The sequence below is a fragment of the Narcine bancroftii genome, chromosome 4, assembly GCF_036971445.1.
Source record: "Narcine bancroftii isolate sNarBan1 chromosome 4, sNarBan1.hap1, whole genome shotgun sequence".
Classification (NCBI taxonomy): domain Eukaryota; kingdom Metazoa; phylum Chordata; class Chondrichthyes; order Torpediniformes; family Narcinidae; genus Narcine; species Narcine bancroftii.
In genome coordinates, this window is record NC_091472.1 from 297,940,844 (window position 1) to 297,966,397 (window position 25,554).

Below are 25,554 nucleotides of genomic sequence, written 5' to 3' on the forward strand. Positions count from 1 at the left end.
AGACAGAATTTGAAGTCTTGTTCATCCAATTTGCAGGTGGTCGTCGTCTGGCAGTACATGAGACGATGGACAGATATGTCTGCATGGGAATGGGACAGGGAATTGAAATGTATTACCACAGGGAGATCCCTGCTATTAAAGTGTGCAGAGTGAAGGTACTCAATGAAACAATCTCCAATCTCTCTGAAGTAGAGGAGACTACAACAGGAGTACCAGACACCTATAGATTTACAAGTGATGTGTTGCTTCACTTGGAAGAAATGTTTTGGCCCTGAATGGTGGTGAAGGTGGAGATATGGGTGTAAGTGTAGCAATTCCTACAGCCATAGGAGTAGGTACCAAGAGGGCTATTGGTGGGAAAGAAAGAGTTGACAAGGGAGTCACGGAGGGAGAAGTTGATGTGGAAGGTGGATAGGGCAAAAGAGAGAAAGATGTGTCTGGTTGTGGGGACACATTGTAGGTGGTGGAAAATGGAGTGGATGATATGTTGAATCAGAACTGGTGGGGTGGTAGGTGAGACAAGGGGAATCTTTTTCTTGTTGCGTCTTGGACTGTGGGGGAAATGGCAGGTTTGTGGGGAATGGATGATATGTGGGTGAAGACCGAGTTTAAGGTAGTAGAGGCGAAGGCACATTTTGTGAAGGAAGACATCTTGGATGATCACACATAGAAGACCTCATCTTGGGAGCAAATGCAACGGAGATAGAGGAATTGTGAGAAAATAATAGAATCCTTACAGGGAAATGGGTGTGAAATAGTGCAGTCAAGGTAACTGTGGGAGTTGGTTTGTTTGTAGAAAATGTCTCCCGAGATGGAGACAGAGAGATAAAGAAAGAGAAGAGTGTTGCTAGAGATGGACCAAGAGAATTTGAGGTCAGGGTGGAAGTTGGCTCAAAATGGATAAAGTCATGGGTGCATGAGGCAGCACCAATGTAGTGGATGAAGAATTGAGGAATTTGCCTACATGAAGGGAGGCGTAGCTGGGTCCATGCGGTTACCCGTGGCTACCCCTTTGACTTGGGGAAAATGGGATGAGTCAAAGGAGAAGTTATTGAGGGTGAGAACATGTTCTGAGGATGATGGTGGTAGATGGACACTTTTTGGATCTATTAAAAGAACTTTGAGACTTTTAATAGAGACTGATGTGGGGTAATGGAGGTATTTAGTGATTGGATGTCCATGGTGAAAATGAGACAATGGAGTTGGTTTACACTACAAATACACAGCAAGGGATATAACAAACAATACAAAATAACCAATATTGGTATTCTTTTCTTTGTGTAAACAGAGAAATACATGAAAAATTAACTGAATGTTAGTATTAATGCTCAGGGAATTGATACAAGAGTTCAGATTTTATTCTTTAGCTAGGTAGGGTATTGGTGCGATATCAACTTGAGTACTGTGTATGATATTGGTCTTCATATTTAAAGAAGGATGTTCATCCATTGGATACAGTTCAGAGAAGGTTGACTTGACTGGTTTCTTGAATGAACAGCTTTTCTTGTAAGGTAAGGAAGGAGAGACTTGGCTTTCATAAAATAAAAAAAACTAAAACAGCTAGAAATTGACTGCAGAATAGGTAGCTTCTATTGGAAAGAAACAAAGTTAACATTTTAGGTCTTAGAACCATTGTTAGAATTAGCATATGTCAACAGGAATTTAGAAATGTGAGAAGGATTTGACTGAAACTAATTGTAAGAGTTCTTGATTGGGTGGATATCAAGAAGTTGTTTCTTCTTGTTGTAAAGCTTTAGAACTATGGGCTACTGTTTAAAAAAAAAAGTATCACCCATTTATGTCAGAGAGATTTCTCTAAAAGCATCATGGCGTTAAACAAGAAAATCTGCAATACACAGACATGCTGGAGAAACTTACCAGGATATGCAGCATCCAATGTAATGGATAACCAATGTTTTGAGCCAGAGCCCTTTGTCATATATAAGCAAAATCAGGTCGGCACCTGAATAAAAGGGAGGGAGGAGGAGAAGAGAAGGGGCAGGTGGAGGTCATAGGTAGTGAAAAAAGCTGAGAAGTAATAAGGGGAGAGGGTAGCTCACTGACAGAAGAGGGAAGGGAATGAGGAGGTCGATGAAAGGAGACAGAGGGATTGGGTAAGAGGGAGACTTGAGGGAGGGGGTCAATGTCAATGCCATCTGGTTTGAAAACACCCAGATGGAATATAAGATATTGTTCCTCCAATTTAGGGGTAGCCTCAGTTTGGCATTGCATGAGGCCAAGGACAGATATGTCACTATGTAATTGGTGTGTGGAATTGAAATGGTTGACCAGTGTGAGGTCTTTTCTGTGGCAATTGACAGAGTGAAGGTGCTCAATAAAACAATTTCTCAGTCTTTGTTCAGTCTCACCATTGTGAATGAGACCAGATACAATAAATGATCCTTGCAGATTCACTTGGAAGAAATACTTTTCCTCAATAGCAAAGCAGAATCTTTCATTTTTAGCAATTTCTGAAAAGCCAAAGGGTGAAAGGTTATAAAGACTGGATAAGAATGTGGAGCTAAGATGGCAATCATGATCTCACTGAATGGTTTGAAGAAAAGGTTCAGACACGAGATTACCTACACCTGCTTCTACTTTATCTGTTCATGTATATTGCAGATTGGCTGAAGTATCAGTGGTCTGTAAGACTTTTAGTCAGGAAATAAGTATCCCTTTCATTGTATTTTGTAAATTATTTATAGAATGTGCTCATCATTTGTAAGAGTAGCATTGATTGCCCTTGGGAAGATATCGGTGATCAACATTCTTGAATTGCTGCAGTGCTTTATTAGCTTGTTCCAATACTTTGAAATATCAATGTTGAAGCATTATTGTAAAATCTATATTACTAGATGTAAATACACTAGATGCCACAACTTTATTTTGACATGAAGACAAACTTGCTGTTGTACCCACAAAGGTATAAAATTGCCTGTAAACGTGAGCATGATCAGTGTAGCCAATCAAGCATTTTCTATTGGAGGTTAGTCGGAAATGCCCTCATCTTTTTGACTATGATGGTTCTGATATATCATCAGTTAAACAGTGAACCAGGCTGTCTTTGGATTTGTTTTTATAATTTAATTTCTAAGTTAGAACTTCAATTACAATATAAATTGAAATCTAAGGTTATTCCACATTTTTGGATATTACCAAATGATTCAAGGTGTGCACAGGTATGGATAGATTGGCAGAAAGCACAAAAATCCTCTTGCCTATCAGCTTTTCGCTTCCTTTTCTTCCTCTTCTATCTGATCCTCCAATTCACTTGTGCAGAAGAAAGTGAGAAATAAGATACCATAGACCACATTTTCAGACAGAGGTACAAATTGAAAAAGATGTTAAGCCAGTAGTGGTAAAGTGAATACATTTTTGTGCTTAAAGGGCATATTGTGGATTTAAAAAGAACAGTCTTTGCTGTGTATATTGGACATTTAGACTTGTACCCAATATTTTCAAATGGACTTCAGATAAAGTTGAAAATAGAGAGAAAATTGTGTGTGATATGATTGCCAAATAATGAAAGTATATCATAGCAAAAGTAACAATTAAGGATAAAATACCTAATTATGCAATACAAAGAAGAAAACTGACAACATCAAAAGTGCATAACATGGAATAAATATCATTGTAGATCATATGTTGCTTGGCTTTATCACCTTGGCATCAAGCATCACATTAATATTCATAACAATGGAAATTGGTGCAAAAATTTTTCAAAAATATGCATATGTTTTAAAAAATGCAAAAATAATTACTTTTGAAAATTATTTTAATTCTCCTTATCCCTTTAATCCATGGGCCAAGTATATTTAGTAATACACCCCATAAAATCATTTTTGTGTTTATTCTTCATTCTGTTCCGCATAGAGAGAATTACTTCTTGTTGGTTGAAATTAAATTTATAAACATGATAAATGAGATTCAATGGATTTAATAAATGGTAAATTAAATTATTTGGTCACCATTTTACAATTAGAGTATTTCCTCAAGAAATTTGACTGAATGATGCTGCTTATTCATATCGTATACAGCAGATAAAACAATGAACTTTGGGAACAGTTAAATAATTAGGATTATCTTTCTTTGGCTTGGCTTCGCGGATGAAGATTTATGGAGGGGGTAAAAAGTCCACGTCAGCTGCAGGCTCGTTTGTGGCTGACAAGTCCGATGCGGGACAGGCAGACACGGTTGCAGCGGTTGCAGGGGAAAATTGGTGGGTTGGGGTTGGGTGTTGGGTTTTTCCTCCTTTGCCTTTTGTCAGTGAGGTGGGCTCTGCGGTCTTCTTCAAAGGAGGTTGCTGCCCGCCAAACTGTGAGGCGCCAAGATGCACGGTTTGAGGCGTTATCAGCCCACTGGTGGTGGTCAATGTGGCAGGCACCAAGAGATTTCTTTAGGCAGTCCTTGTACCTTTTCTTTGGTGCACCTCTGTCACGGTGGCCAGTGGAGAGCTCGCCATATAACACGATCTTGGGAAGGCGATGGTCCTCCATTCTGGAGACGTGACCCATCCAGCGCAGCTGGATCTTCAGCAGCGTGGACTCGATGCTGTCGACCTCTGCCATCTCGAGTACTTCGACGTTAGGGGTGTAAGCGCTCCAATGGATGTTGAGGATGGAGCGGAGACAACGCTGGTGGAAGCGTTTTAGGAGCCGTAGGTGGTGCCGGTAGAGGACCCATGATTCGGAGCCGAACAGGAGTGTGGGTATGACAACGGCTCTGTATACGCTTATCTTTGTGAGGTTTTTCAGTTGGTTGTTTTTCCAGACTCTTTTGTGTAGTCTTCCAAAGGCGCTATTTGCCTTGGCAAATGGGATTATAGAGAATCTTTAAATGTACAACAACTTTGCAAGTTAAAAGTCATCACCTCTGAAAATCTGCTAGCTTTACTAAATTCATTTACATTTAAATTTTACCTTTTTAAATGTTTGGAGAGAATACATATAAAAATGTTTAATTTCTTGTTTGAAGATCAACAGACAAATGCTAGGTAATGCTAGGCATTCATATGAGATTTCTCTCTTTATTTTAATAAAAATGTTAAAGTATAAATAATAATAATAATTTACCCCACAGTGTATGGTATTCAGTGGGAATTGCACAATTGTATTTCTTAGTAAATTAAAATTAAATGATTATTAATTATGTAATAATGAAGGTCAGCCCAGCAGAAACAAATAACTTTCCAGATTATTAAATTGGTGCCAAATTAAACTCTTCATTTAAAATTAGTGTTTTGGATAGTACAATTAGTGGAATCAAATTGAAAAATGAGCACAATGAGAATTATCAGCAATAAAAAAGTATTTAAGTGGTCTGAGATGTGTATTATCTATAAAATGGGTAACAAAATTATTGCTTAAATGTGAAATATTGTGAAGTCTACAATAAAAATGGAAAAATATTTGAAATTCTCAAACAACATGGTAGAATGAGAAATAGATACATATTTTATGTCAGTGATTTATTGCATCTTTTAAAAAGGGTTAGGGTTAAAAAGGAAAAGGGGTTAACTTTTTGAAATAATGCAGTTCTTTTCCCAAACCATTATGTTAAATCTATTCAACATTTCACTGAATTTTCTTCATATATAAATACTACTTCTGGTCCCTTGACATCCAGAAAGAATATTCCCAATTTAAGAAAATGAATCTATTTTTGTTGAGATTAACAGATAAATAATGTTGCAACCATTGCATTTCATGGTTGCTTTACCAGAACCCACACTGGCATTTTCCTGAATGCAATGATTGACATGCTCTGCTCTGACCCTATTTGGGATTCAAATGAGTAACTAGCACCAGATAGGTCTGTAGCAATATACCTCTCACTGGCAGTCTGTATTGCAATTCATATTTCTCCGGCAGCAGTCTGATGTGTTGGTGTATAAACGCTCTCAGAATGATGGAGATCGCTGGAACAGCAATTGTCAGAATTCCAGGCGTGTCTGCACTATGACAGCTGTGTTGGTGCTATGCTTCTTGTCTTCAGGCAGTATGAACTCCCGCAAAGGTAATAGACGCAATAATGATAATCTTGTGTAAATGTAGTTCGCTGAAGTATGTTCACTAAATTGTGTTACAAGTTCTACTATGTTAGAATCAACTGCATCCTGTGGACTCCATATGTTGCAGTACACTGTGATGAGCATAGACAGTATTTTGGAAAAAGCAACATATTTAATTAAGTGTCAAAAATTGTTTTTTGATACCATATCGATACAAGCTTAATGCAGAAAAGACTATACTTGTCAGATGCAGATCATCGTGGTGTAAAAATGAAAGCTGTTTCTTTTCCTGAACTCACATGGATAAGATTTGAATTATATGCATGGCTTTTACCATGATTATTGCTGCCATAGGATATTGCAATCTGACCCCAAGATGTATTTTTCTGTATATCTCATGTATTTTTATACTGGAGTATAAACCTGTGCTTGTTGTTCATGGTATTCAATGTTTCATAACCTTTTGTGATATTGAGTAGCATCAAATGGCATGTATTGATTTTGATGGGATCAAAAATGGCATCCAAAAAAAAATAGGAACTAAGCTATCACCTCAACGTACATTGCACTGAAGAATTTTTGATCTTTTTAAAATTACACATTTAACATAAGAAAATATTTTTTGGAGATAAAAAATAAATGCCTTGCACTTAAACTAAAAGAGCAAAAAAGAAAAACACTCCAGAGTTTCATACTTGAAGTTCAATGGACCATCAAGTAAGTTGCTTCAGCAATTTTCATTATAATCTCAAAGTGTAATATGTTGAATTTGGTTTAATTCATATATTGACTGTTCATTTTATATTTCCTTAATAGACAATAAGATTTACGGCAAAATCTGTTTTAAAATCTAGAAAAAGCAGAATGACATATTCTTTTCTGTTTAATTTCTCATCTGCCATATTATGATTTCTCTCTGTTTTGGAGTTCTTCATGCCCTGGGTTGCTCAGAGTTTCCCAATCAAGTGGTCAGGCAAGTCACCTATCCCAAGATCTCTGCCAGTTTTGCCATACTAATAATTACTAGAAAAGATAGAAGCCTAACTTTCCTCTTCTTGGCAGATGCTGGAAATATGAAATACAAGCAAAAAAAATACTAGAAACATTCAGTGAGACAGGTCGCATCTGTGGAAAGAGAAAGAGAGACATAGGGTTCTCACCCGAAACATTAATTCTTTATCTTTCAACACATGCTGTTTGACTTGTGGAATGTTTCCAGAGCTTTTGTATTTTTTTTCTCAATGTGAACAAGACAAAGGAGATAGGAATGAAGGTCAACCATTCGCAGCTATACGTTAATGGCTCCGACATGGAGAGCACAAAGTTCCCTAGTGTGCATATTACAGTTGACCCACAGCACATCCTCATTAATCAGGAAGGTGCAGGATCACCTAAGATTCCTAATGAGGTTTGGGAGGGCAAGACTACCAGCCCCAATATTGATAACATTTACAAGAGCACAATTAAGGGCCTCCTGTCTGACTGTATCATTATATGGGATGGTAGCTACAAAGCATCTGACCAGAAGTCAAAACAGAGGATCATTCAAATGGCCAAGAAGATCACAGGCATCTCCCTTTCCTCTATTGATAACATTCACCAGGAAAGTTGCTTAAATGGGGTTCAAAGAATTATGAGGCATCCCTACCATTCATCAAACAGTACTTTTGACGACTACTATAAGAAAGGAGGTACAGGAGCATCAAAATCAGGACTGCCAGGCTGGGAAAATGTTGTTACTCCACAGGCTATATCCTATAACCTTGGGTCTCTTACAAATTAAATGAGTACATAGCTATTTATTTAACTATCCACTTTATTTATTTAGAACCATAGAACATTGATATCTTTCCTGTAGTTAAGTGACCAAACTGCATGCAATACTCCTTTTTCTTTCTTTTTCCATATTTTTATTTTTATATAGGAATGCATGCAAAAAAGGGAATGATGCAGAGCAATGATACAACTTTAATAAAGTAAGAGAAGTCACTATTAACAGAAAAGATTTTTCATTATTGCAACACTATTAATTCAATGATAAAGTAGAAAAGAGAAGAATTAAAAATATTGTAATCCAAACACCAAACCATTTGAAAATTGCATGGCTAATATAACATAAAAATAAAAGAATCGCAAATCCACAAATTACTTAATTATCATTGCCATTAAAAGTTATGAAAATAATTCAAAAAGGAACCCCAAAGATTTGAAAAATTTAAATTAAAAACACTTGTTGAACGTCTCATTTTCTCCAAAGTTAAATATGACATTAAATCATGTAACCATTGATTACGAGTGAGTGGGTAGCATCTTTCCATTTGATCAACAAAACTCCAAATTTGGCCTTACCAATGTTTTGTACAACTTTAATATAACATCCCAACTCCTGTATTCAATACTATGATTTATGAAGTCCAACATGCCAAAAGCTCTCTTTCCGACCCTATCCACCTATGATGCCACTTTCAGGGAATTATGTATCTGTATTCCTAAATCTCTCTGTTCTACTGCACTCCTCAGTGTCCTACCATTTACCATGTATGTCCTTTCTTGGTTTGTCCTTCCAAAATGCAACACCTCACACTTGTCTGCATTAAATTCCATCTGCCATTTTTCATCCTATTTTCCAGCCAGTCCAGATCCTTCTGCAAGCTTTGAAAACCGTTTTCACTGTCCACAATGCCTCCACTCTTAGTGTCATCTGCAAACTTGCTGATCCAATTTACCACATTATCATCCAGATCACTGATATAGATGGCAAACAACAATGTCTCAGCACTAATCCCTGAGGCACCCCACTAGTCATAGGCTTCCAATTTGAGAAGCATTCATCGCCACTACTCTGGCTTTTTCCGTCCAGCCATTGTCGAATCCAGTTCACTTCTTCACTATGAAAACCTTCCTGACTAACCTTTCATGTGGGACCTTGTCAAATGCCTTACTAAAGTCTACGCAGTCAACATCCACAGTCTTGTCAACTTCCGTGAAACCTCCGTGAAAAACTCTATTAGATTGGTTCAACCCGACCTACCACGCACCATGTTGGCTCTCCCTAATCAGTTTCTGGCTTTACAAATAATTGTATATCTGATCCCTTAGAATATCTTCCAGTGATAACCACACACACACACACACACACACACACACACACACACACACACACACACACACACACACACACACACACACACACACACACACACACAGACACACACACACACACACACACACACACACTCTCCAAAATTTTTTTCTGAGCTGAACTGACCGGAGACAATGGGCTCCTGACTGCTGCAGGGACCTCAAGCTCCTGGGCAGGAGAGGGGCCCTCAGGCTCCTGGCATTAACGGGGCTTCAGTGTAGAGGTGTTGGTGATTGGAAGTCGCCAGCATTTTTTTTGGTGAGAATTAAACATTATTTTAATGATTAAAAAGCCTTACCTTGTTGTTGTTTAAACAGTAACAAGTGATTTGCTGTTTCTACTGGGCTGTTTTTTTTTTAAATGACTGGTTCTCCAAAATAAAACCATTTATCCAAAATTTTCTGGTCCCAACCATTTTAGATAATTGGAGGTGTGTGTGTGTGTAGACTATTATGTGCTGTGTATTATATGATCCAGAGAAATGCTGTTTCATCAAGTTGTATATGTACAGTCAGATGACAATGAACTTGAATTTGAACTATTCTTGGAAATACCTTCTTCATTTAATGCCCTAACATTCTGCAACTCTACCATATTGAAAAGAGTTAAAAAAAATATTAGAGTGCTTTCCGGAGATAATCCTCACAATGAAGGAACATTTTACTTTAAAAATAAATGGATGAAAAAGCGATTGTAGAAGGCAATTGAATAAAAAGTCAGATGAAATGTTGAAATAAATGGAGAATACAATCAGGGGTACTATAAAATCAAATACAGAAATCCCAGAGAGAAAAAAAAGATCAACTTGAGAGAAAGACAATGGAAAAGAATAAAGAAATATAACAAAATGCTCTTTAAAATACCAGGAATCGGGCATCAGATAGTTTCCCATAAGCAATGCAGAGGTCATGCATGGTTCAGGAAATGAAGTTGAGAATTGCGGAATAATAATTTAATGACAATAACTTAGACAATCATTAAATAGAAAAAAAACTAACTTAATCTTAAAGGTTATTGCTTAGAACTGTACATGAGCTACATGACTGAATTTCTATTAATCATTTTCATTCAGGAAAATCAAGGATCTAGCATGTAGTTTGGGTCCTTCCAAGTGTTTCAGGAGGATCATTTGATAATACATAGAAGCACTAGACATACATCCATTAGTGTTCCACTTTTTCATTGACTCGTGCATGATGCATGGATGATGTGCACTTCATGCTGGGTATCACTTCAAACACATTCACTTTCACCTTATAAACATTCCATGTAACATCACTGCCCTGGCTTCTAAACCAACACCCACCTACCATCAATCTGACAGCTATTGGGAGCCCACCATCAAGCCAATTACAATCCTGATCTCCACCCCCCAACAATCCCCATCCCATGCCCTGATTCAGCCTTTGGATTCCTGATCTCATCATGAGTGATACCCTGACCTGAAGTTGTTTTTCCTCCCTCACTCTAAATGTTCACCAGACCGCCATCAACTTGTATCCATTATGGAAGGAATGGAAGAAAAAATGTGAAAGGCTTATTTTTATGTGCCTGACACCTTGGACCTTATGCTATGATTTTTACAGTGCAGGCTATTAAAAATATAATTCATGTATAATGCTGATGAAATGACGATTTAACAAATCTGTTTCTTCCGGGCATCAAAAATTTCTCTGCCAGTCGGGTTTGTTGTCATTTAAACAGAACCACATTTTAGGGGGAAGTACCAGTAACAAGAAAGATGGGCAACCACAACTAGGTTGGTGCCTGCATTTTCTGTAACTGGAGCTGAGCTGCGTCATCTGCATCACAAGCAGACGGAAAAATAACTCAATTTTTTTCACTTCACACTTTCTCCTGACCTGAAAGCATAACAGTGCAGTATCTGGATGTTCTGCATTCCAGAAGAGGAGACTATATTTTTGGTTCATTCACAGGGTGGAGAAGTGGGACTGGTGAATAGAGCTGAATCAACTTGTTTTTCTGTAAAATTATGTGAATGAAATTTAAGAGAGAAAGGTCAGGTGAAAAATAAAAAAAATGGAAGTTATCCTTTTCTTGAATTGTTACAATGAAAAGGGAAGGAAGAATTTTCCCATTTAGGTATAATTGAGGCTTCATTGCACAATTTTGTTCCATTGCAATTTTCGGTGAATTGAAATTGCAAATAGATGATAGAATTTTTGGACATTTTATGTCTTTGTGTGGCACGGTATATTTACTTTAGGTATCATTTCTCTTTTTGTTTTGTTATCTTTGCCTTCAATCTTCCTATTGTCTTTCTCCTTTTTGTATTCACAGAGATACTGATGTATCAGGAAATGATGGTTAATATTTAGACTCATCCAGGCCTTCTGCTCCAATCCCCCCCTTGAAAATATAGTACTTTCATTAAGAAATGTATTATGGTATTATTAATGTGGTTATAATTACTTTGATGAATGTGTTCTTTTCTTTTTTTTCCTATCTTTTTCTTCTATCTGTAGGGGTGGGAGGTGGGGGGCGAAAATTGAAAATTATTTGGTATCTATTATGTAATGATATTGCAAGTTAATTTGAAATGTATGAAAGATACTAATTTTTTTTAAAATTCCAAATAAAAGGAAATGATGGTTGGTTAATTAATAGTTATCAATAAAAATGCCATACTTTGGAGTAATTTCTTGTCAGTGGAAATTAACATAAAAAATGAAAGATATCAAGAATAGAGCATTTTTGTCATGTCATTCTTCATGAGGAAAGTGGAACATTGGCAGTAACATTGAGATAGGCTTACACCAAAGCAACAAAAATTATCTGTCTTTGAGACTCATGAATTGTTAAAAATGTGTATTCAACCATCACTTTAAAATCAGAAAACTGAATACACAAAGCTAATTTTGCATAAGTGCTTGTTACCATAGCAGCTGTAACATAGTACCCACCCCCTTTTATCGACAGGATTTTCTAACTGTATTAATGTAGAAAATAGAGATAATCAAAATGTATCAGCTATAAAACAGTAATGCTGTTTGGAATTGGGTTTTGTTAATGCCTTCTTTTAGGAAATGTAACTTCTCTGTATCTATGGTGACACAAAAGAATCTTCATTTGAATATAACTATGTTCCCTCTTTTGAAGTGGCATGCACTTGTGTTTAATGAATGTAATTATTTGAACGGCCATGCAAAGCTGCAGTCTTTTTCATTTGAGGTGATTTAATTGTTAAATAATAAGAAACGATTTTTTTGATTAATATGCTAATAACAAAATGGTGTTGAGTGAACATCACCCCCAAAAAATAGACCTACCCTGTATAACGGTTTTGAAAAGCGTGGGTTTTGACATAACACAGTTTGAAATTTCTGACCCGCAGTTTTAAATTTGCAACCTTAAAGTTTTATTGTTGTTGCTATTTAAACCACCTCATAATACGTTGCAAGACTCTAGTTTAAAATATTTGAAATATAGGCACTGAGCTGTGGAATAGAGAGAATTAAGTGGCTGCGTTGAACGTTATTGCTGTCCCTGCTGTGATTGGGGTCCCTGCACTATCCTGAAGTATGATGCCTTACACTGATGGGAATCTGGGTTTTTTTGGTCTCTGCTCTGATGTGGCAGACCAGCAGGTTCCCAAACCATTGAACAATGCCTGTTTATATGGAGGGAAACCTCTGGAATTTGCTATGGAATAGGGAGAGTTAAGTGCCTGTGTTGAAAGCTATTGCTCTCCCCGCTGTGATCAGGCTCCCTGCACTATCCCACGGTGGTACCGACCTAACTTTGGTGAAGGTCTCATGTGAGCGATATGACACAAATCTACATTAGACAATATTTTCTTAAATAAACTTTCACTTTTTGCCAATAAAGGTCAGTTTTATATATCCCTTTTATAGGATTGGAACGCATTACATGAAAATGCATTGTAATAATGCTTTGAACAGTGCAATTTTCCATAGCACTGAACTTGCTTGGAACATATTAACCGAGTTATTTTGAAAACAAAATGTGTAGTAGCAGAATTTAATAATATTTTAAAGGAAGGTAACAAATAATGGAAAATGCACATCCTGCAAAATATAAATAAATAAAATATTGTGGCAGTGCACATAATTGCAGCGGCAAACCAACCCCGCTTGTCATGTATGGTCAGCGGGGCAGCCACAGCAAAGATGGCATTGCTGGTCCTGATCTTCCGGTGCAGACCGGAAGTGTGCATACGTGCTTATGTCAGTGTGACGTAAGTTCCAGGATGCAAGGGGCAGGGTCCAGATGGCCTTAAAGGCTGCAGCACAAACTTCAAAGTAAATCAGTTGTGTTAAACAAGCTCTCAGTTGTCTCAGTTCTTTTGCTGCCCTCACGCACAACCTGCTACAAAATACTGAATTAGGCAGTTAACTGGGAGTGTCAATGAAGCAGCACATTGTCAAGTTGGAACACCACATCAATCATTTCTCTTGAGATTGCCCACTTCTGGAATGCCACACCATCCTTGTATCCAACTTCAGGTTAGGCTTAACATGTATAAAGTTCACCAGGCATTGGTGCTCGAAGGTAACTGTTTATCACTCAGGAAGGTTCTCGTAGGGTTTGCAGAGAGAGACTTGTTGTTCCAGGATTTCCACAACTGAGGTATCACCATTAGTCATCTCAGTGTCTTGCTGATGAAATTTGCTCCATCAGGGTTCTCCAGATGATAACCTCTTTCTTTCAGGCTATCACAGAGTACCTTTCTGTTCCTCTTATTCCAAGAGAAACATCAGACAGATAGCACTTCCAGCCATCCGCCACTCTGGAGCTTCTGTTTCAGTTCTAGCAAGCTTTTCCTGGCTGACACTGTTTCAGCTATATGTCTTTCTCTCCATCTCAGAGATTCCAACTGCCAGCCACATGTCCTTCTCTTTCTCACTTGCAAAACCCCCTCCTTCTCCAGCAAACAATAGGAGTCAGTCTTCTCCTCCTATCTGTTGTTTTAGGTTAACAAGCCTCTCAATGACCTCTGAGTGAGCACTTTTCAGAGAGGTCAGAGGCCTTGGAAAAATGTCCAACACAAATGACCTGACTCCAGTTCATTCATTTCATGACATCATTTCAATTAGCACCTACTTGTGAAATGTTCATGGCATTCTCCATAGTTTCTATAAAGTCACTGAATATGAATTCTTCAGTATTTCAAATAAGATATGTTTTAAAGTGTGTGTATGTTTGTAACCTTCTCTAATTTTACCAATTTATCTCTCAAAATCATCTCCAAATATTCCATCACACAGGAGAATGATGCCCTGAATGAAAGAGTGATTATATGGCGAGTGTTTGATGGTTCTGTGATTGTCCTTGCCAGAGTTTATAAGAATGAAGGGGGATCTCATTGAAATATATTGAATACTGAAAAGCCTGGATAGAGGGTAATAGAGAAGATGTTTCCTAAAATGGGACAGTCTTGGAATGGAGATGAGGAAGAATTTCTTTACCCAGATGGATCGCAGGCCAAGTCTTTGGGCATACCTCAGACAGAGGTAGATAAGTTCTTGATTAGGACAGGAATTAAGGATTATGAGGAGAAGGCCCAAGAATAAGGTTGAAGAGCATATCATATCAGCCATGGTGAAATATTGGGGCAGCGTCAATGGGTCAAATGGTTTAATTCTCCTTCCATGTATTATGATCATATGGATATCTAACCTGCAACTACATAATGTGAGTTTTGTTGTTCATCATACAATATTAGACTGTTGTTCCCCAATACAACAATAAAGGTTTGACAAAAGAATTTATAAATGTTAAAATAAGCATGCCGCTACATTAGTGAGAAGCAGATGTCAGGGGAAATGTAGACCACGTAAGGGTTAATATAAGCAAAATGTCTACCATTCATAGATTTTCCAAATAATGCTAAAAGAAATTGGACATGTTACATAGATACTGATGTTTTCAGGTGATGATGGACATAATGAGGGTCATTATGGTTAGTGTGCCAGTGATCAGGACCAGGATTCAAATCCTACGCAGTCTGTAAGGAATTTGTATATCCTCTCTGTGGCTGCAAGGATTTTCCCCAGGGGCTTCGGTTTCCTCCCACCCTTCAAAACATACTGGGGCTAGATGATCAATTGGTGTATTTAGGCGGCACGGGCTCGTGGGCCGAAAGGACCTGTTACCATGCTGTATGTCTAAATTTAAAATTTAACTTAAAAATAATGGTAAGATCCTGTGGAATTTGAGCTGATTAATTTATTAGTTTGTTCTTATCTGCATTCAACCACTTTACAAAACTTCAGAATAAATGTTACCATATTCATTGGCTCATCAGGAGTGATAAAAATGGAATCATATAATTCTTTCAAAATTAAAGAAGATTTAATCCCAATGAATGTGATTTTGTAGATGCTAATTCCAGTAATAGCATTTAGAGTATTTCAAAATCTGAACTAATATTGGATTGAAATATTTACATTCTTGAAGCATGATAGAATAAAATATAATTTTGACATGCTCTCCATCAGGCAGTGAATTTGATTTATGTTTGGGGCCAGTGGTGTTGTAATCTATTTGTTTTTGTTTTTAGAAATTGTTATGTGACAGTCAAAGCTATATCTCGTATTTCTAATGGCCTTCATCAAAATTACATTTTGCCAACTCTTGATCATCTAATATCCTTAGATTATAATGCCATCAGTATCCTTTTCCATGCCGAGTTTTCCAGTTTTTCTCCAGACACCCACCATCAGGATTCAATTTTATGACTTTTCTCTGCACAGCTTCCAGTCTTCCATCATAACCCCAAATGAACACAGGTGTGGATAGAAAAACATTATATTGTTTGATTGTAGCTTTGATGAATGTATCTAAACCATTCAGAATTCTCATTCTGTTGAAAACTGTTCTGCTTTGGCTACACATGATTAGCAAGCTCCAATAGATGGCTTCAAATAGAATTCTTCTGTAAACATAACAGATGTGATGTTGGTACATTTATGTGCATCCCTGAATAGAAATGAGCAAGAAAACAGAGCTAGTAGAAACTCTGAGACCAAGGAATGCATGTGTGGCTTCACTTTCCTCCATGCATATTATGCAAGAATTGAAAGAATGTTTAGTATGACCTGTAAAGGATTAAAAATTCTCAACCTAGCTCCAATTTTCAACCATTCTAACTCCTGATTTGTTCCACCTGGACATCAGCATTAATGTTTTTTTCCTGAAAGATTTGAATAGAAAGCAGTGAAAAGGAGATAAAATAAACTCTGAAAGAAACTTGAGAATGTGGAAAAAAAAGCTTGTATACAAAAAAATTTCCTGATTCAAGTCACTGGACTATGACTATAAGTATTTTACGTAATAAGTTGTACTTAATTTTAAACTAATATTTGAGACAATGCTGTGAAAGGTACTTACATAATTACTTGCTAATGCTAGTTTAAGTTACCTCTGATATTTAACTCTTCGTAGGGCAGAGCACTCAACTGGAACCAATAATTTTTAGGATGAATTCTATGAGGAGGGGATATCTTGTAGTGAATAAGACTAATAAAACTAATGAATGGAAAGAAAAGAGGAACTGAACTCTCACCCTGCATTGAAGAGTCTCAAAACCAAGAGTGGTGAGGATGCTCAATGCATATTAGTTTAAAATACACTCGAGATGAGGAGTATGTTAAAACTGGACAAATTTTAAGCAATAGAGGGATCCTGATCCTGGAATTTTTGAAGGGAATGTCATCAAGGCTCAGGCATAAGAAATGGTTGGTATTAAACTTATTGGAGTGAAGGTGAAAAGCTGGAAGGTTCAGAGCAGAGTCAGAAATGGGTAGAAAAAGGTATTGGGATGAAGAAATATTGATGTGCATGTATGCAGGTCAGAAAGCTTTCAACAAATAGTGATTTTCTATCATTTGTAATATTGATGTTCACTATATTTCACTGCCTTACTCTGTACTCTAGTACAATGAAATTAATCAGTTCACTTTTATGTACTCTCTGACTACTTTCAGGAACAAATTATTTGAGTATTACGGGATTGAAAAGTAAAAATTGAAAATTGAATGAGAAGTAATCAATAGTTGTTGAAAAAATAAATTTCTCATCATGTTGCTGTAGATTTATTATGAACTAACAATGAACTAAAAGATGTTTATTATGGACCAGGCAGGCTACTCAGTGTTCTCTTTTGCATATATCATCTGTCCATTCTTGGACAATTCATTACTGCTCAGATGTCAAAATTTATGCAATCACTTTTTAAATTTTTTTATGCTCTTTTATGTTACAAAATTTGAACTTATTTAATGATACTCTTGTTTATTTCATAAATAAGGTGAAGTATCTGAAGCTAAGTTACAATTGATAAATATGCTCAGTTTACAATTTGAAGTTTAAAGCAAGGCAACAGCTATACTATGACTAAACTAGATTTTTTTAAAAACTATTTATTTAAAAGATCATTAAGATAAAACAGTATACAATCCAATAAGAACAACTTTGTATAAGTATATATATAAAATAAAACACAAAAACACCACAACAAAAAAAAAATCAAACCTGCCCCCCCCCCAACCCTGTCACCCCATCAAGCCAGCTCTCTTAAGGAGAGCCAAAAATATAAACAAAAATAAACTAAAAGTATTTAACAAATCAAAGTACATCCAAATGCATATAGGTAGCCACTTATTAACAAAAAAAGAACAATTATCATACAGATTATATGTAATGCTTTCCATAATAATACAAGCTTTCAATTCATTATGGCAGCGTATTATACTAATTGCTATATTATCTTTCCATGTACTAGCTACACATTTTCATGCCACAGACAACACTAATTGTACAAAAGCAATTTGAAACTTATCCAACCCTAATCCCCTTAAAGGAACCATGTAGCCCATTAGAAAAATAGATGGATCTAATGGTAACTTAATATTGTATAATTTTTCCAAAACTAACATAATTTCTTACCAAAATGATTGTACTTTAACACAAGACCAAACAGCATGTAATAAAGTTCCAGTACATAAACCACATCTAAAACAAGAATCTGAATTACTAAAACTATATTTTTTTCAATTTCTCCAGAGTTAAATATAAATGATGTAAAATTTATAATTAACCATTCCATATTGTACATTCGTCAATTTAGTTACACTATTATAACACATATCTGCCCAATTATCTTCTGGAAAAATAAAAGTTAAATCATTTTCCCATTTAAGCTTAGACTTCTCCCATTCCGGTTTATCCATACTATCTTGTAACACTTGATACATAACTGAAATATAACCCTTTTTCGGTATAGAGGAAATCAAAGATGCAAATTTCATCAATACAGGTAGAATCATCTCTTTACGATAGATATCTTTTACCAAAGCTCTAAGTTGGTAATAAACAAACAAAGAATTTTCAGAAATATCAAATCGTTCCCTCAATTGATTAAAAGATAGAATTTGTCCTTCCTCAAAACAATCCTGCAATATCTTTATACCCTTAGAATCCCAATTCTTGAAATAATTATTAAACATTGAAAAAGGAATAAGCTGATTATTATATAATGGGATTAAAATTGATAATTTACCTTTTGATCCTAAAACCTTATTTCTTCTAGTCCATACCTTTAACAAATGTTTTAATACCAGCATATTATATTCCCGCAACAAATTCATATTTAATCAAAATATAAATTGATGCACCTGAGCTTCAGAAAAGCAAGCCATCTCCACTTTCGCCCAACTTGGAGGTTGGTCCAAGTCCATCAATCTACTAATAAATTTCAACTGATCTGCTTCATAATAATTTTGAAACTGAGGTAACTGAAGTCCACCTAATGTATATTTCCTGTAAGTTTATACAATGCTACCCACGGTAATTTACCTTTCCATAAGAATTCCCACACAACTTTATTTAAATCCTGAAAAAACCATTTGAAAGGTAACATGGTATCAATTGAAATAAATATTGGATTTGAGGAAGAATGTTCATCTTAATACAATTTACTCGACCAATTAAAGTTAACAGAAGATCCTTCCATTTAATTAAATCTGCTTTATTCTTTTTTTAATAAGAAACATCATTTAACATATAATGATTGATAATCAGCATTTACAGTTATTCCTAAATATTTAATTTTATCGGACCATTTCAATTTTATAATATTTTTATACTCTGAATAATCACCTTCTCCAACTGGCAAAATTTCACTCTTATGCCAGTTAACTTTATATCCAGATAATTTTATAAATTGTAATAAACATTCCTGCAAATGTAACAATGACTGTTTTGGTTCTGTCAAGTATATCAAAGCATCATCTGCAAATAGATTAATCTTATATTCCTCATCCATAACTCTCATCCCTCTTATCTTTTCATTCTGTCTTATTGTCTGAGCTAATGGTTCAATAGCCCATGCAAACAAGGCTGGTGACAATGGACACCCTTGCTGGGTCAAACGTGTCAATTTAAATGGTAAGGAAACTTGACCATTTGTCACCACTCTAGCAATTGGGTTTGTATATAAAGCTTTAACCTAACCAATAAAAAAGGGCCAAATTTAAACTTCTCTAACACCTTAAATAAAAAATCCTATTCAACCCTATCAAAGGCTTTTTATGCATCTAGTGGTTGGGCTGCTTTCGATATGCATTGACCAAAGTTATCAATTGAAGAATATTATCTGACACATTCCTATTCTTAATAAAACCTGTTTGATCAATATGTATCAACTTAGGTAAGTACTTAGCAAGCTGGTTGCTGACGCTTTTGCTATAATTTTATAATCTACATTCAATAAAGAAATAGGTCTATATGAAGACACTTTCAACAGGTCTCTATCTTTTTTCAGAATTAAAGTAATTAATGCACTCTAACAAGATTCTGGTAGCACCTGTTCTTCAGTTATTTGTTATAATACATCCCCGTACACAGAATATAAGTCTTCATAAAAAAATTATAAAATTCCACAGAGAATCCATCATCCCCTGGTGACTTTCCATTTGGCATCTCCTGTATAGCCTCCTTAATCTCAAAATCTGTAAAAAGAGATTCCAATTCCATAACATCTTCCTCCTCTAATACCAGTAACATTAATTTAGATAAAATTTCAATAGAATCATTATCCTGTTTCCCTCAGAAGTATATAATTTTTGGTAAAATGAATAAAACTTGTCATTAATTTCCTGAGGTTTATAGGTAACTATTGAATTCTTTTTAATGCATTAAGTCTGTGAAACCTGTTCTGTTTTTAATTGCCATGCAAGGTCCTTATGTGTCCTCTCACCCAATTCCTAGTAACACTGCTTAGATTGATTAATTAAATGCTCAAATTGAAAAGTTTGCAATGTATTATAATGTAAGTTCAAGTTTGCCAGAGCCGCTTTTTTTTATCTTCTGTCACATCTTTCTGAAATTCCTTCTCTAACTCAGCAATTTGTAAGAAAAAAACAGTAAAGAATGATCCAATATAACCCTACTTTTATACTCAGCCTGTAATACTCTACCCTGTAAATGTGCCAATACCAAAAAAAATCTATTCTGGAAAATTAATCATGCCGAGATGAATAAAAAGAACAATCTTTCTCCGTAGGATTAACTCTTCTCCAAATATCCACCAAATTTAAATCTTTCATCAAAGCCCTAATTTGTATCGGCATCTTTGATTTCCTTATACTTTTCGATCTCTCCAATAAAGGGTTCAATACACAGTTAAAGTCTCCCCCAAATAAGATATTTACATTTGCCTGATTTAACAACAAAATAGCTTCTAAAATAAAATGTTCATCATCTATATTAGGTGCATAAACATTAAGTAAAGTCCAAAATTCAGCAAAAATTTTACAATTCACCCTCAAAACTCTCCTAGCATTTCCCTCCAAGGATTGTAATTCAAAAGGCAAACTCTTATAAATTAAAATTGCTACACCCCTCACCTTAGAATTAAAAGAAGAAGAAAACACATGACGAACCCAATCTCTCTTCAATTTCGTGTTTTTTTTTCAGTCAAGTGTGTTCCTTGCAAAGAAGCAATGTCAACTTTCATTTTTTTAATATAGGCCAAAACTCATTTCCGCTTAATTGGATTATTCAATCCCTGAACATTAAAAGTTGAAAATTTCAAATTAAACATTTCTACAAACTAACAATATAATCACACACTACTAAATATTGTTCCCCTTATAAACCCTTAAAAACACAATCCCTCCCTTATAAAACGTCAAGAAAAAAAAATTAAGAAAAATCACCCTAAAAAAAAAACCACGCAAAGGTAGTAATGCCCTAAATATCTGGATGTGGTAAACCCCACTAGCAGCAGATGACTATCAAAGGTTTCAGTGCCATCCACCGCCCCTCCCCCCCCCCAGCCAGACATACATACATTATTCAATTAAACATAATCAAATACAGTAAATATATTCAACCCAGTGATTCCAGTCCCAATGATTGTTCTGGGTCTTCAATATCAAGAAGACTTTGTGTCAGCTCTTCTTTCTTTCCATTCTTCCCATTCTTTCTGTTCCCATGCTCATTTCCATTTCCCTTCTTTTAGGTGACAACAATGGAGATCGGCCATTTCCTTGCAAATCTGACAACGAATTAGCAAAAATTAATGCATCATGGTCATTTTCAAAAAAATTGAGATTGAAAATTACCATAAAAAACTTTTAACACCACAGGGTAGTGAAAATCAAATTTATAACCCTTGCACCACAATACTTCTTTAGCTGAATTAAATTCCCGATGTCGCCTAATAATTTCTTGACTCAAATCTGCATAAAAAACTATTATTTTGAGTCATCATTGGAGTTTGACTTTGTCGGGCCAGTCGTAATATCATTTCCCTATCTTGATATTTCAAACAACGAATTAAAACCACCCATGGTGATTGTCCTGGAAATGGCTTCTTCCTTAATGCTCTATGTGCTCGATTCAACTTCACACCTTGTGGAAAAATCTCTTTGCCCAACATCTCAGGAATCCATTTCTTAAAAAATTATATTGGGTCAGAACCTTCAATATCTTCTGGAAGACCCACTATTTTCACATTATTCCTCCGACTTTGATTTTCCAATGAATCAGTTTTCCTCAATAATTCTTTCTACTGAATTCCCCAATCCACAAAACAATCTTCCACGTTTTCCATTTTTTCCCTTTTACATTCAACTTGATTTTTACATTCAATTTTTAAAAAATTATCTTGTACTGTATCAACTGATTTTATACATCTATTAACATCACTTTTAACTACAGTCATATCTTGCTTCATATTTGTCATGTCTTCACACATAGTGCTCATTTTAGTTTTTACATCCAGGAATCCTCGAGATATCTGTTTAAACATATTGTCCATTTGGTAGGCAATCCCTTCCAAAACAGCACACATAGATTCCATTCCCGATTCCATCACCTCCCTTTGAGGCCAACTTTATCTGGTCTCCACCTCCATTTGTTCTTGTGTGCTGCCCAGTGAAGGTAAACCTTCTCCTTCTTCTTCAGGCACCACTGGTCCTCTTCAGGTACGGCTGTGGGTCTGAACACCCAATGACGGCACCCTGACTTTGTTGGGGCACCGCTGCTCAGGACCCCCATAGCCCACACCTGTTCTAATAAATCTCAAATCCTAGAAGCACCACGCATGCCCAGTAGGACCAGCGACTGCGCAGGTGCGTCCTCTGATGCAACCTTGCGCATCCCCGGCCCACCCAACAACATCGCGGGCTTGAAGGCCCCTCTCTTGGCTGGACTGCCTGCGTGCCTGACTTCACGGGCACACGGTTCAGTGCCGGCTGAGCTTATCATCAAGTCGGCGCCATCTTGCGGCGGTAGGATCGGCACCAGCATCATACTTAACCGGGCAGGAGTCCTCTGAGCCTTGAGTATTCCCACTGACGACTCCATGGTTTCAACTGGACAATTCTTCGGCACTCTTGAAAGGTAGTTTCTTCTGTAATTGAGCTTTCGTTTTTATCACATTGGTAGCTATTATAGTCCTCTAGTATTCCAATAATTGTAAATACTACTTTTAATCACTTTTATAAATTTAAAAAAATGGGTATTTAAAAGACTAGCTGGTGAAGGGTGGAATTGCCATCTTGCCACGCCCACCCTTCCCCCCACCCCCCCCCCCCCGACTAAACTAGATTTGATGTAAATGATTTCCTTTCCAGAATAGAATTATTCCAATGACACTTTTGGCTGTTTCTTTTCCTTTTATTCCTATTGCTATGGAAACTTAAGATGTATTTGCAAATTTTCATGAAAATTTGCAAGGGAAAATTACCTTTTCATTGCCTATCTACATGCATTTATCAATTGACACTTTGTAGTGGATATGGTGATATGTTTCTCATTTTGTTATCTATCTAATACGTTGCTAAAATTATTTTAAACATCTTTGGTGTCAAGTTAAAATAGTGCCAACAACACAGGGATTGAACATATCTAGTAAATTTACGGTTGCAATCTTTATCTCTTTGGTTTTCAGACTTCCTTATAATGAGGATACTTTGACAGATTCACTGCAAGTCCAGAACATAGGATTAAGAATTCAGACCCTGACTTCATATAAAATTGGCTCCTTGTAATACATTTAGAAAGAATGTGGATAATCATTCGATTCTACTTGACAGCTTCAGAATTCTAATGGGCTTCTGTTACAAATGTTATTATCTAGTTATGCAATAAAATCAAGTTTATTATTATCTGACTATACATGTACAATCAAACAAAATTGTTTTCCAACTACCCTGCACACACATACACACATATTACACAGCACAGCTATATCACTTAAAAATATAATACAATAAATATTTTATTTTCTTGGCATTCTCCGGTTTTTCTTTCTTTTTGGGGAGGGGAGGAATGGAAGGTGGGTGGGAGGGTGGGTTGATGGGCAATAAATTTTTGAAATAATTTTTAGAATTTAATGTAATGTAACTATTATTGTGGTGTAAAATTTATAAATAAAATATTCAAGAAACTATATAATATAAAATAAATATGTATAAATATTTTGGAACAATTTAATAATTTCTAGATCATCGAGAAGACAAACAGAATGATAGATGCCACCATTGTTTGGAGGTTACAACCATGTTGTTGCCATTTTTTTATAATTGAAAATTACCAATATTTTTATTTTTAAACATATTACTTTATTTTAAATGTGTACCTTCTTGCTAAACCAAGAAATTGTATTTATTTGATTCTAAAGCCAAGAAAGTGCAGGAAAGTTCCTTGCTTATTTTAACCTTTAAATAGTGGACCACAAGAATAAAAGATAGAGCTGTGGCAAATTACATTAGTATTCTCATTAAATATTGTACATTCCCACTAATGTTTTCTCCCCTTGGATGTTCCACGACTCAACCCTTACTGATTCCACATTATCATAGCTGATGTCCTCCTTACAATAACATTAACCTCCTCTTAAATAAGCAACACAATCCCATAACATTTTCCTTTCAGTATATCCTTGCTAAATGTTGAGTACCCTTGAACATTATCCATGGCCAACCCAGAGCCATGTCTCAGTAATCCCAAATCTTCCACATTAGTTTAATGTTTCCCAAAGTGGGTACTGCCACTCCCCCTGTGGGTGGTGGAAAGATCCAAGGGGGTGGTGAGGGAAAATGGGATGGTCACGGGGCGGCGAAGAAAATGGGGGCATTCCAAACCTTCAGATGTGTTATTATTCAGTCTGCTGCAAAGTTTAATGAAGAGCCTGGTGCAGTAATTTTCTGGCCAGACTCAGGGTGGCAGTAGTGAGCAACATAAACAGTGACAAGGCATTCTCGCGAGAGTTGGTCTCAGTGGCACCACTAACTGGTGTCATAACCCCTCTCTCAGTGCCACCACTGACTCCCCTCTCAGCGCTGCGTTCCCGCCCCTCTCAGTGCCCCTCTCAGCACTGTCACCTCTGGCCTCTCAGCTCTCAGTGCCACCACTAACCCCCAACTCGCTCAACACCGCCATTACCCCCCCCCCCCCCAGTGCCATTGTATAGGGGGAGGTGCTCAGGATGTGGCCTGGAGACCAAGAGGCAGCAGGCCAAAAAGGTTTGGGAATCACTGGTTTAAATCTTCCCCAACATCACTATCAAACCACCTACTACCCCAGAACATTGGTTAAAACCATGATAAGGTGTAGATCATTTAGTTTGTACTGGTCCTAACTCCTTCAAAAATCATATTTAATGATCCAGGCATCTGAATCCCTCCTGCACCATGGACAAGCCATGTATTCACTAAAATGCTCTTTCTTCTGTGACTAGGATGTGGCACTGGTAGCAATCCTGAAATTACTGAGGTACAACTTTATAACAGAACATAGAACACTACAGCACAGTATTTGCTCTTCAGCCCATGGTGCTGACCCATACAAATCTACTCCATGATCAATCCAACCCTTTCCTCTCTTGCAGCCTATAACCCTCCATTCT

The 25,554-nt window shown here is 36.4% G+C and overlaps 1 protein-coding gene across 20 annotated transcripts in view; it reads left to right on the forward strand.

The window, feature by feature from the left end:
- LOC138762132 (kalirin-like) overlaps positions 1-25,554 on the forward strand; it is an 873,682-nt gene that overhangs the window by 271,362 nt on the left and 576,766 nt on the right. For 13 of the 20 annotated variants that reach the window (XR_011356765.1, XM_069935571.1, XM_069935573.1 and 10 more), the window contains one exon: positions 5,871-6,015. The exons of the other annotated variants lie outside the window; for them this stretch is intronic. Coding sequence is in view for 12 of the 13 variants with exons in the window: in XM_069935571.1 (XP_069791672.1) it covers positions 5,871-6,015 (145 nt within the window). In the remaining variant the exon portion in view is untranslated. The remainder of the gene's footprint in view (positions 1-5,870; positions 6,016-25,554) is intronic. 20 annotated transcript variants of the gene reach the window in all.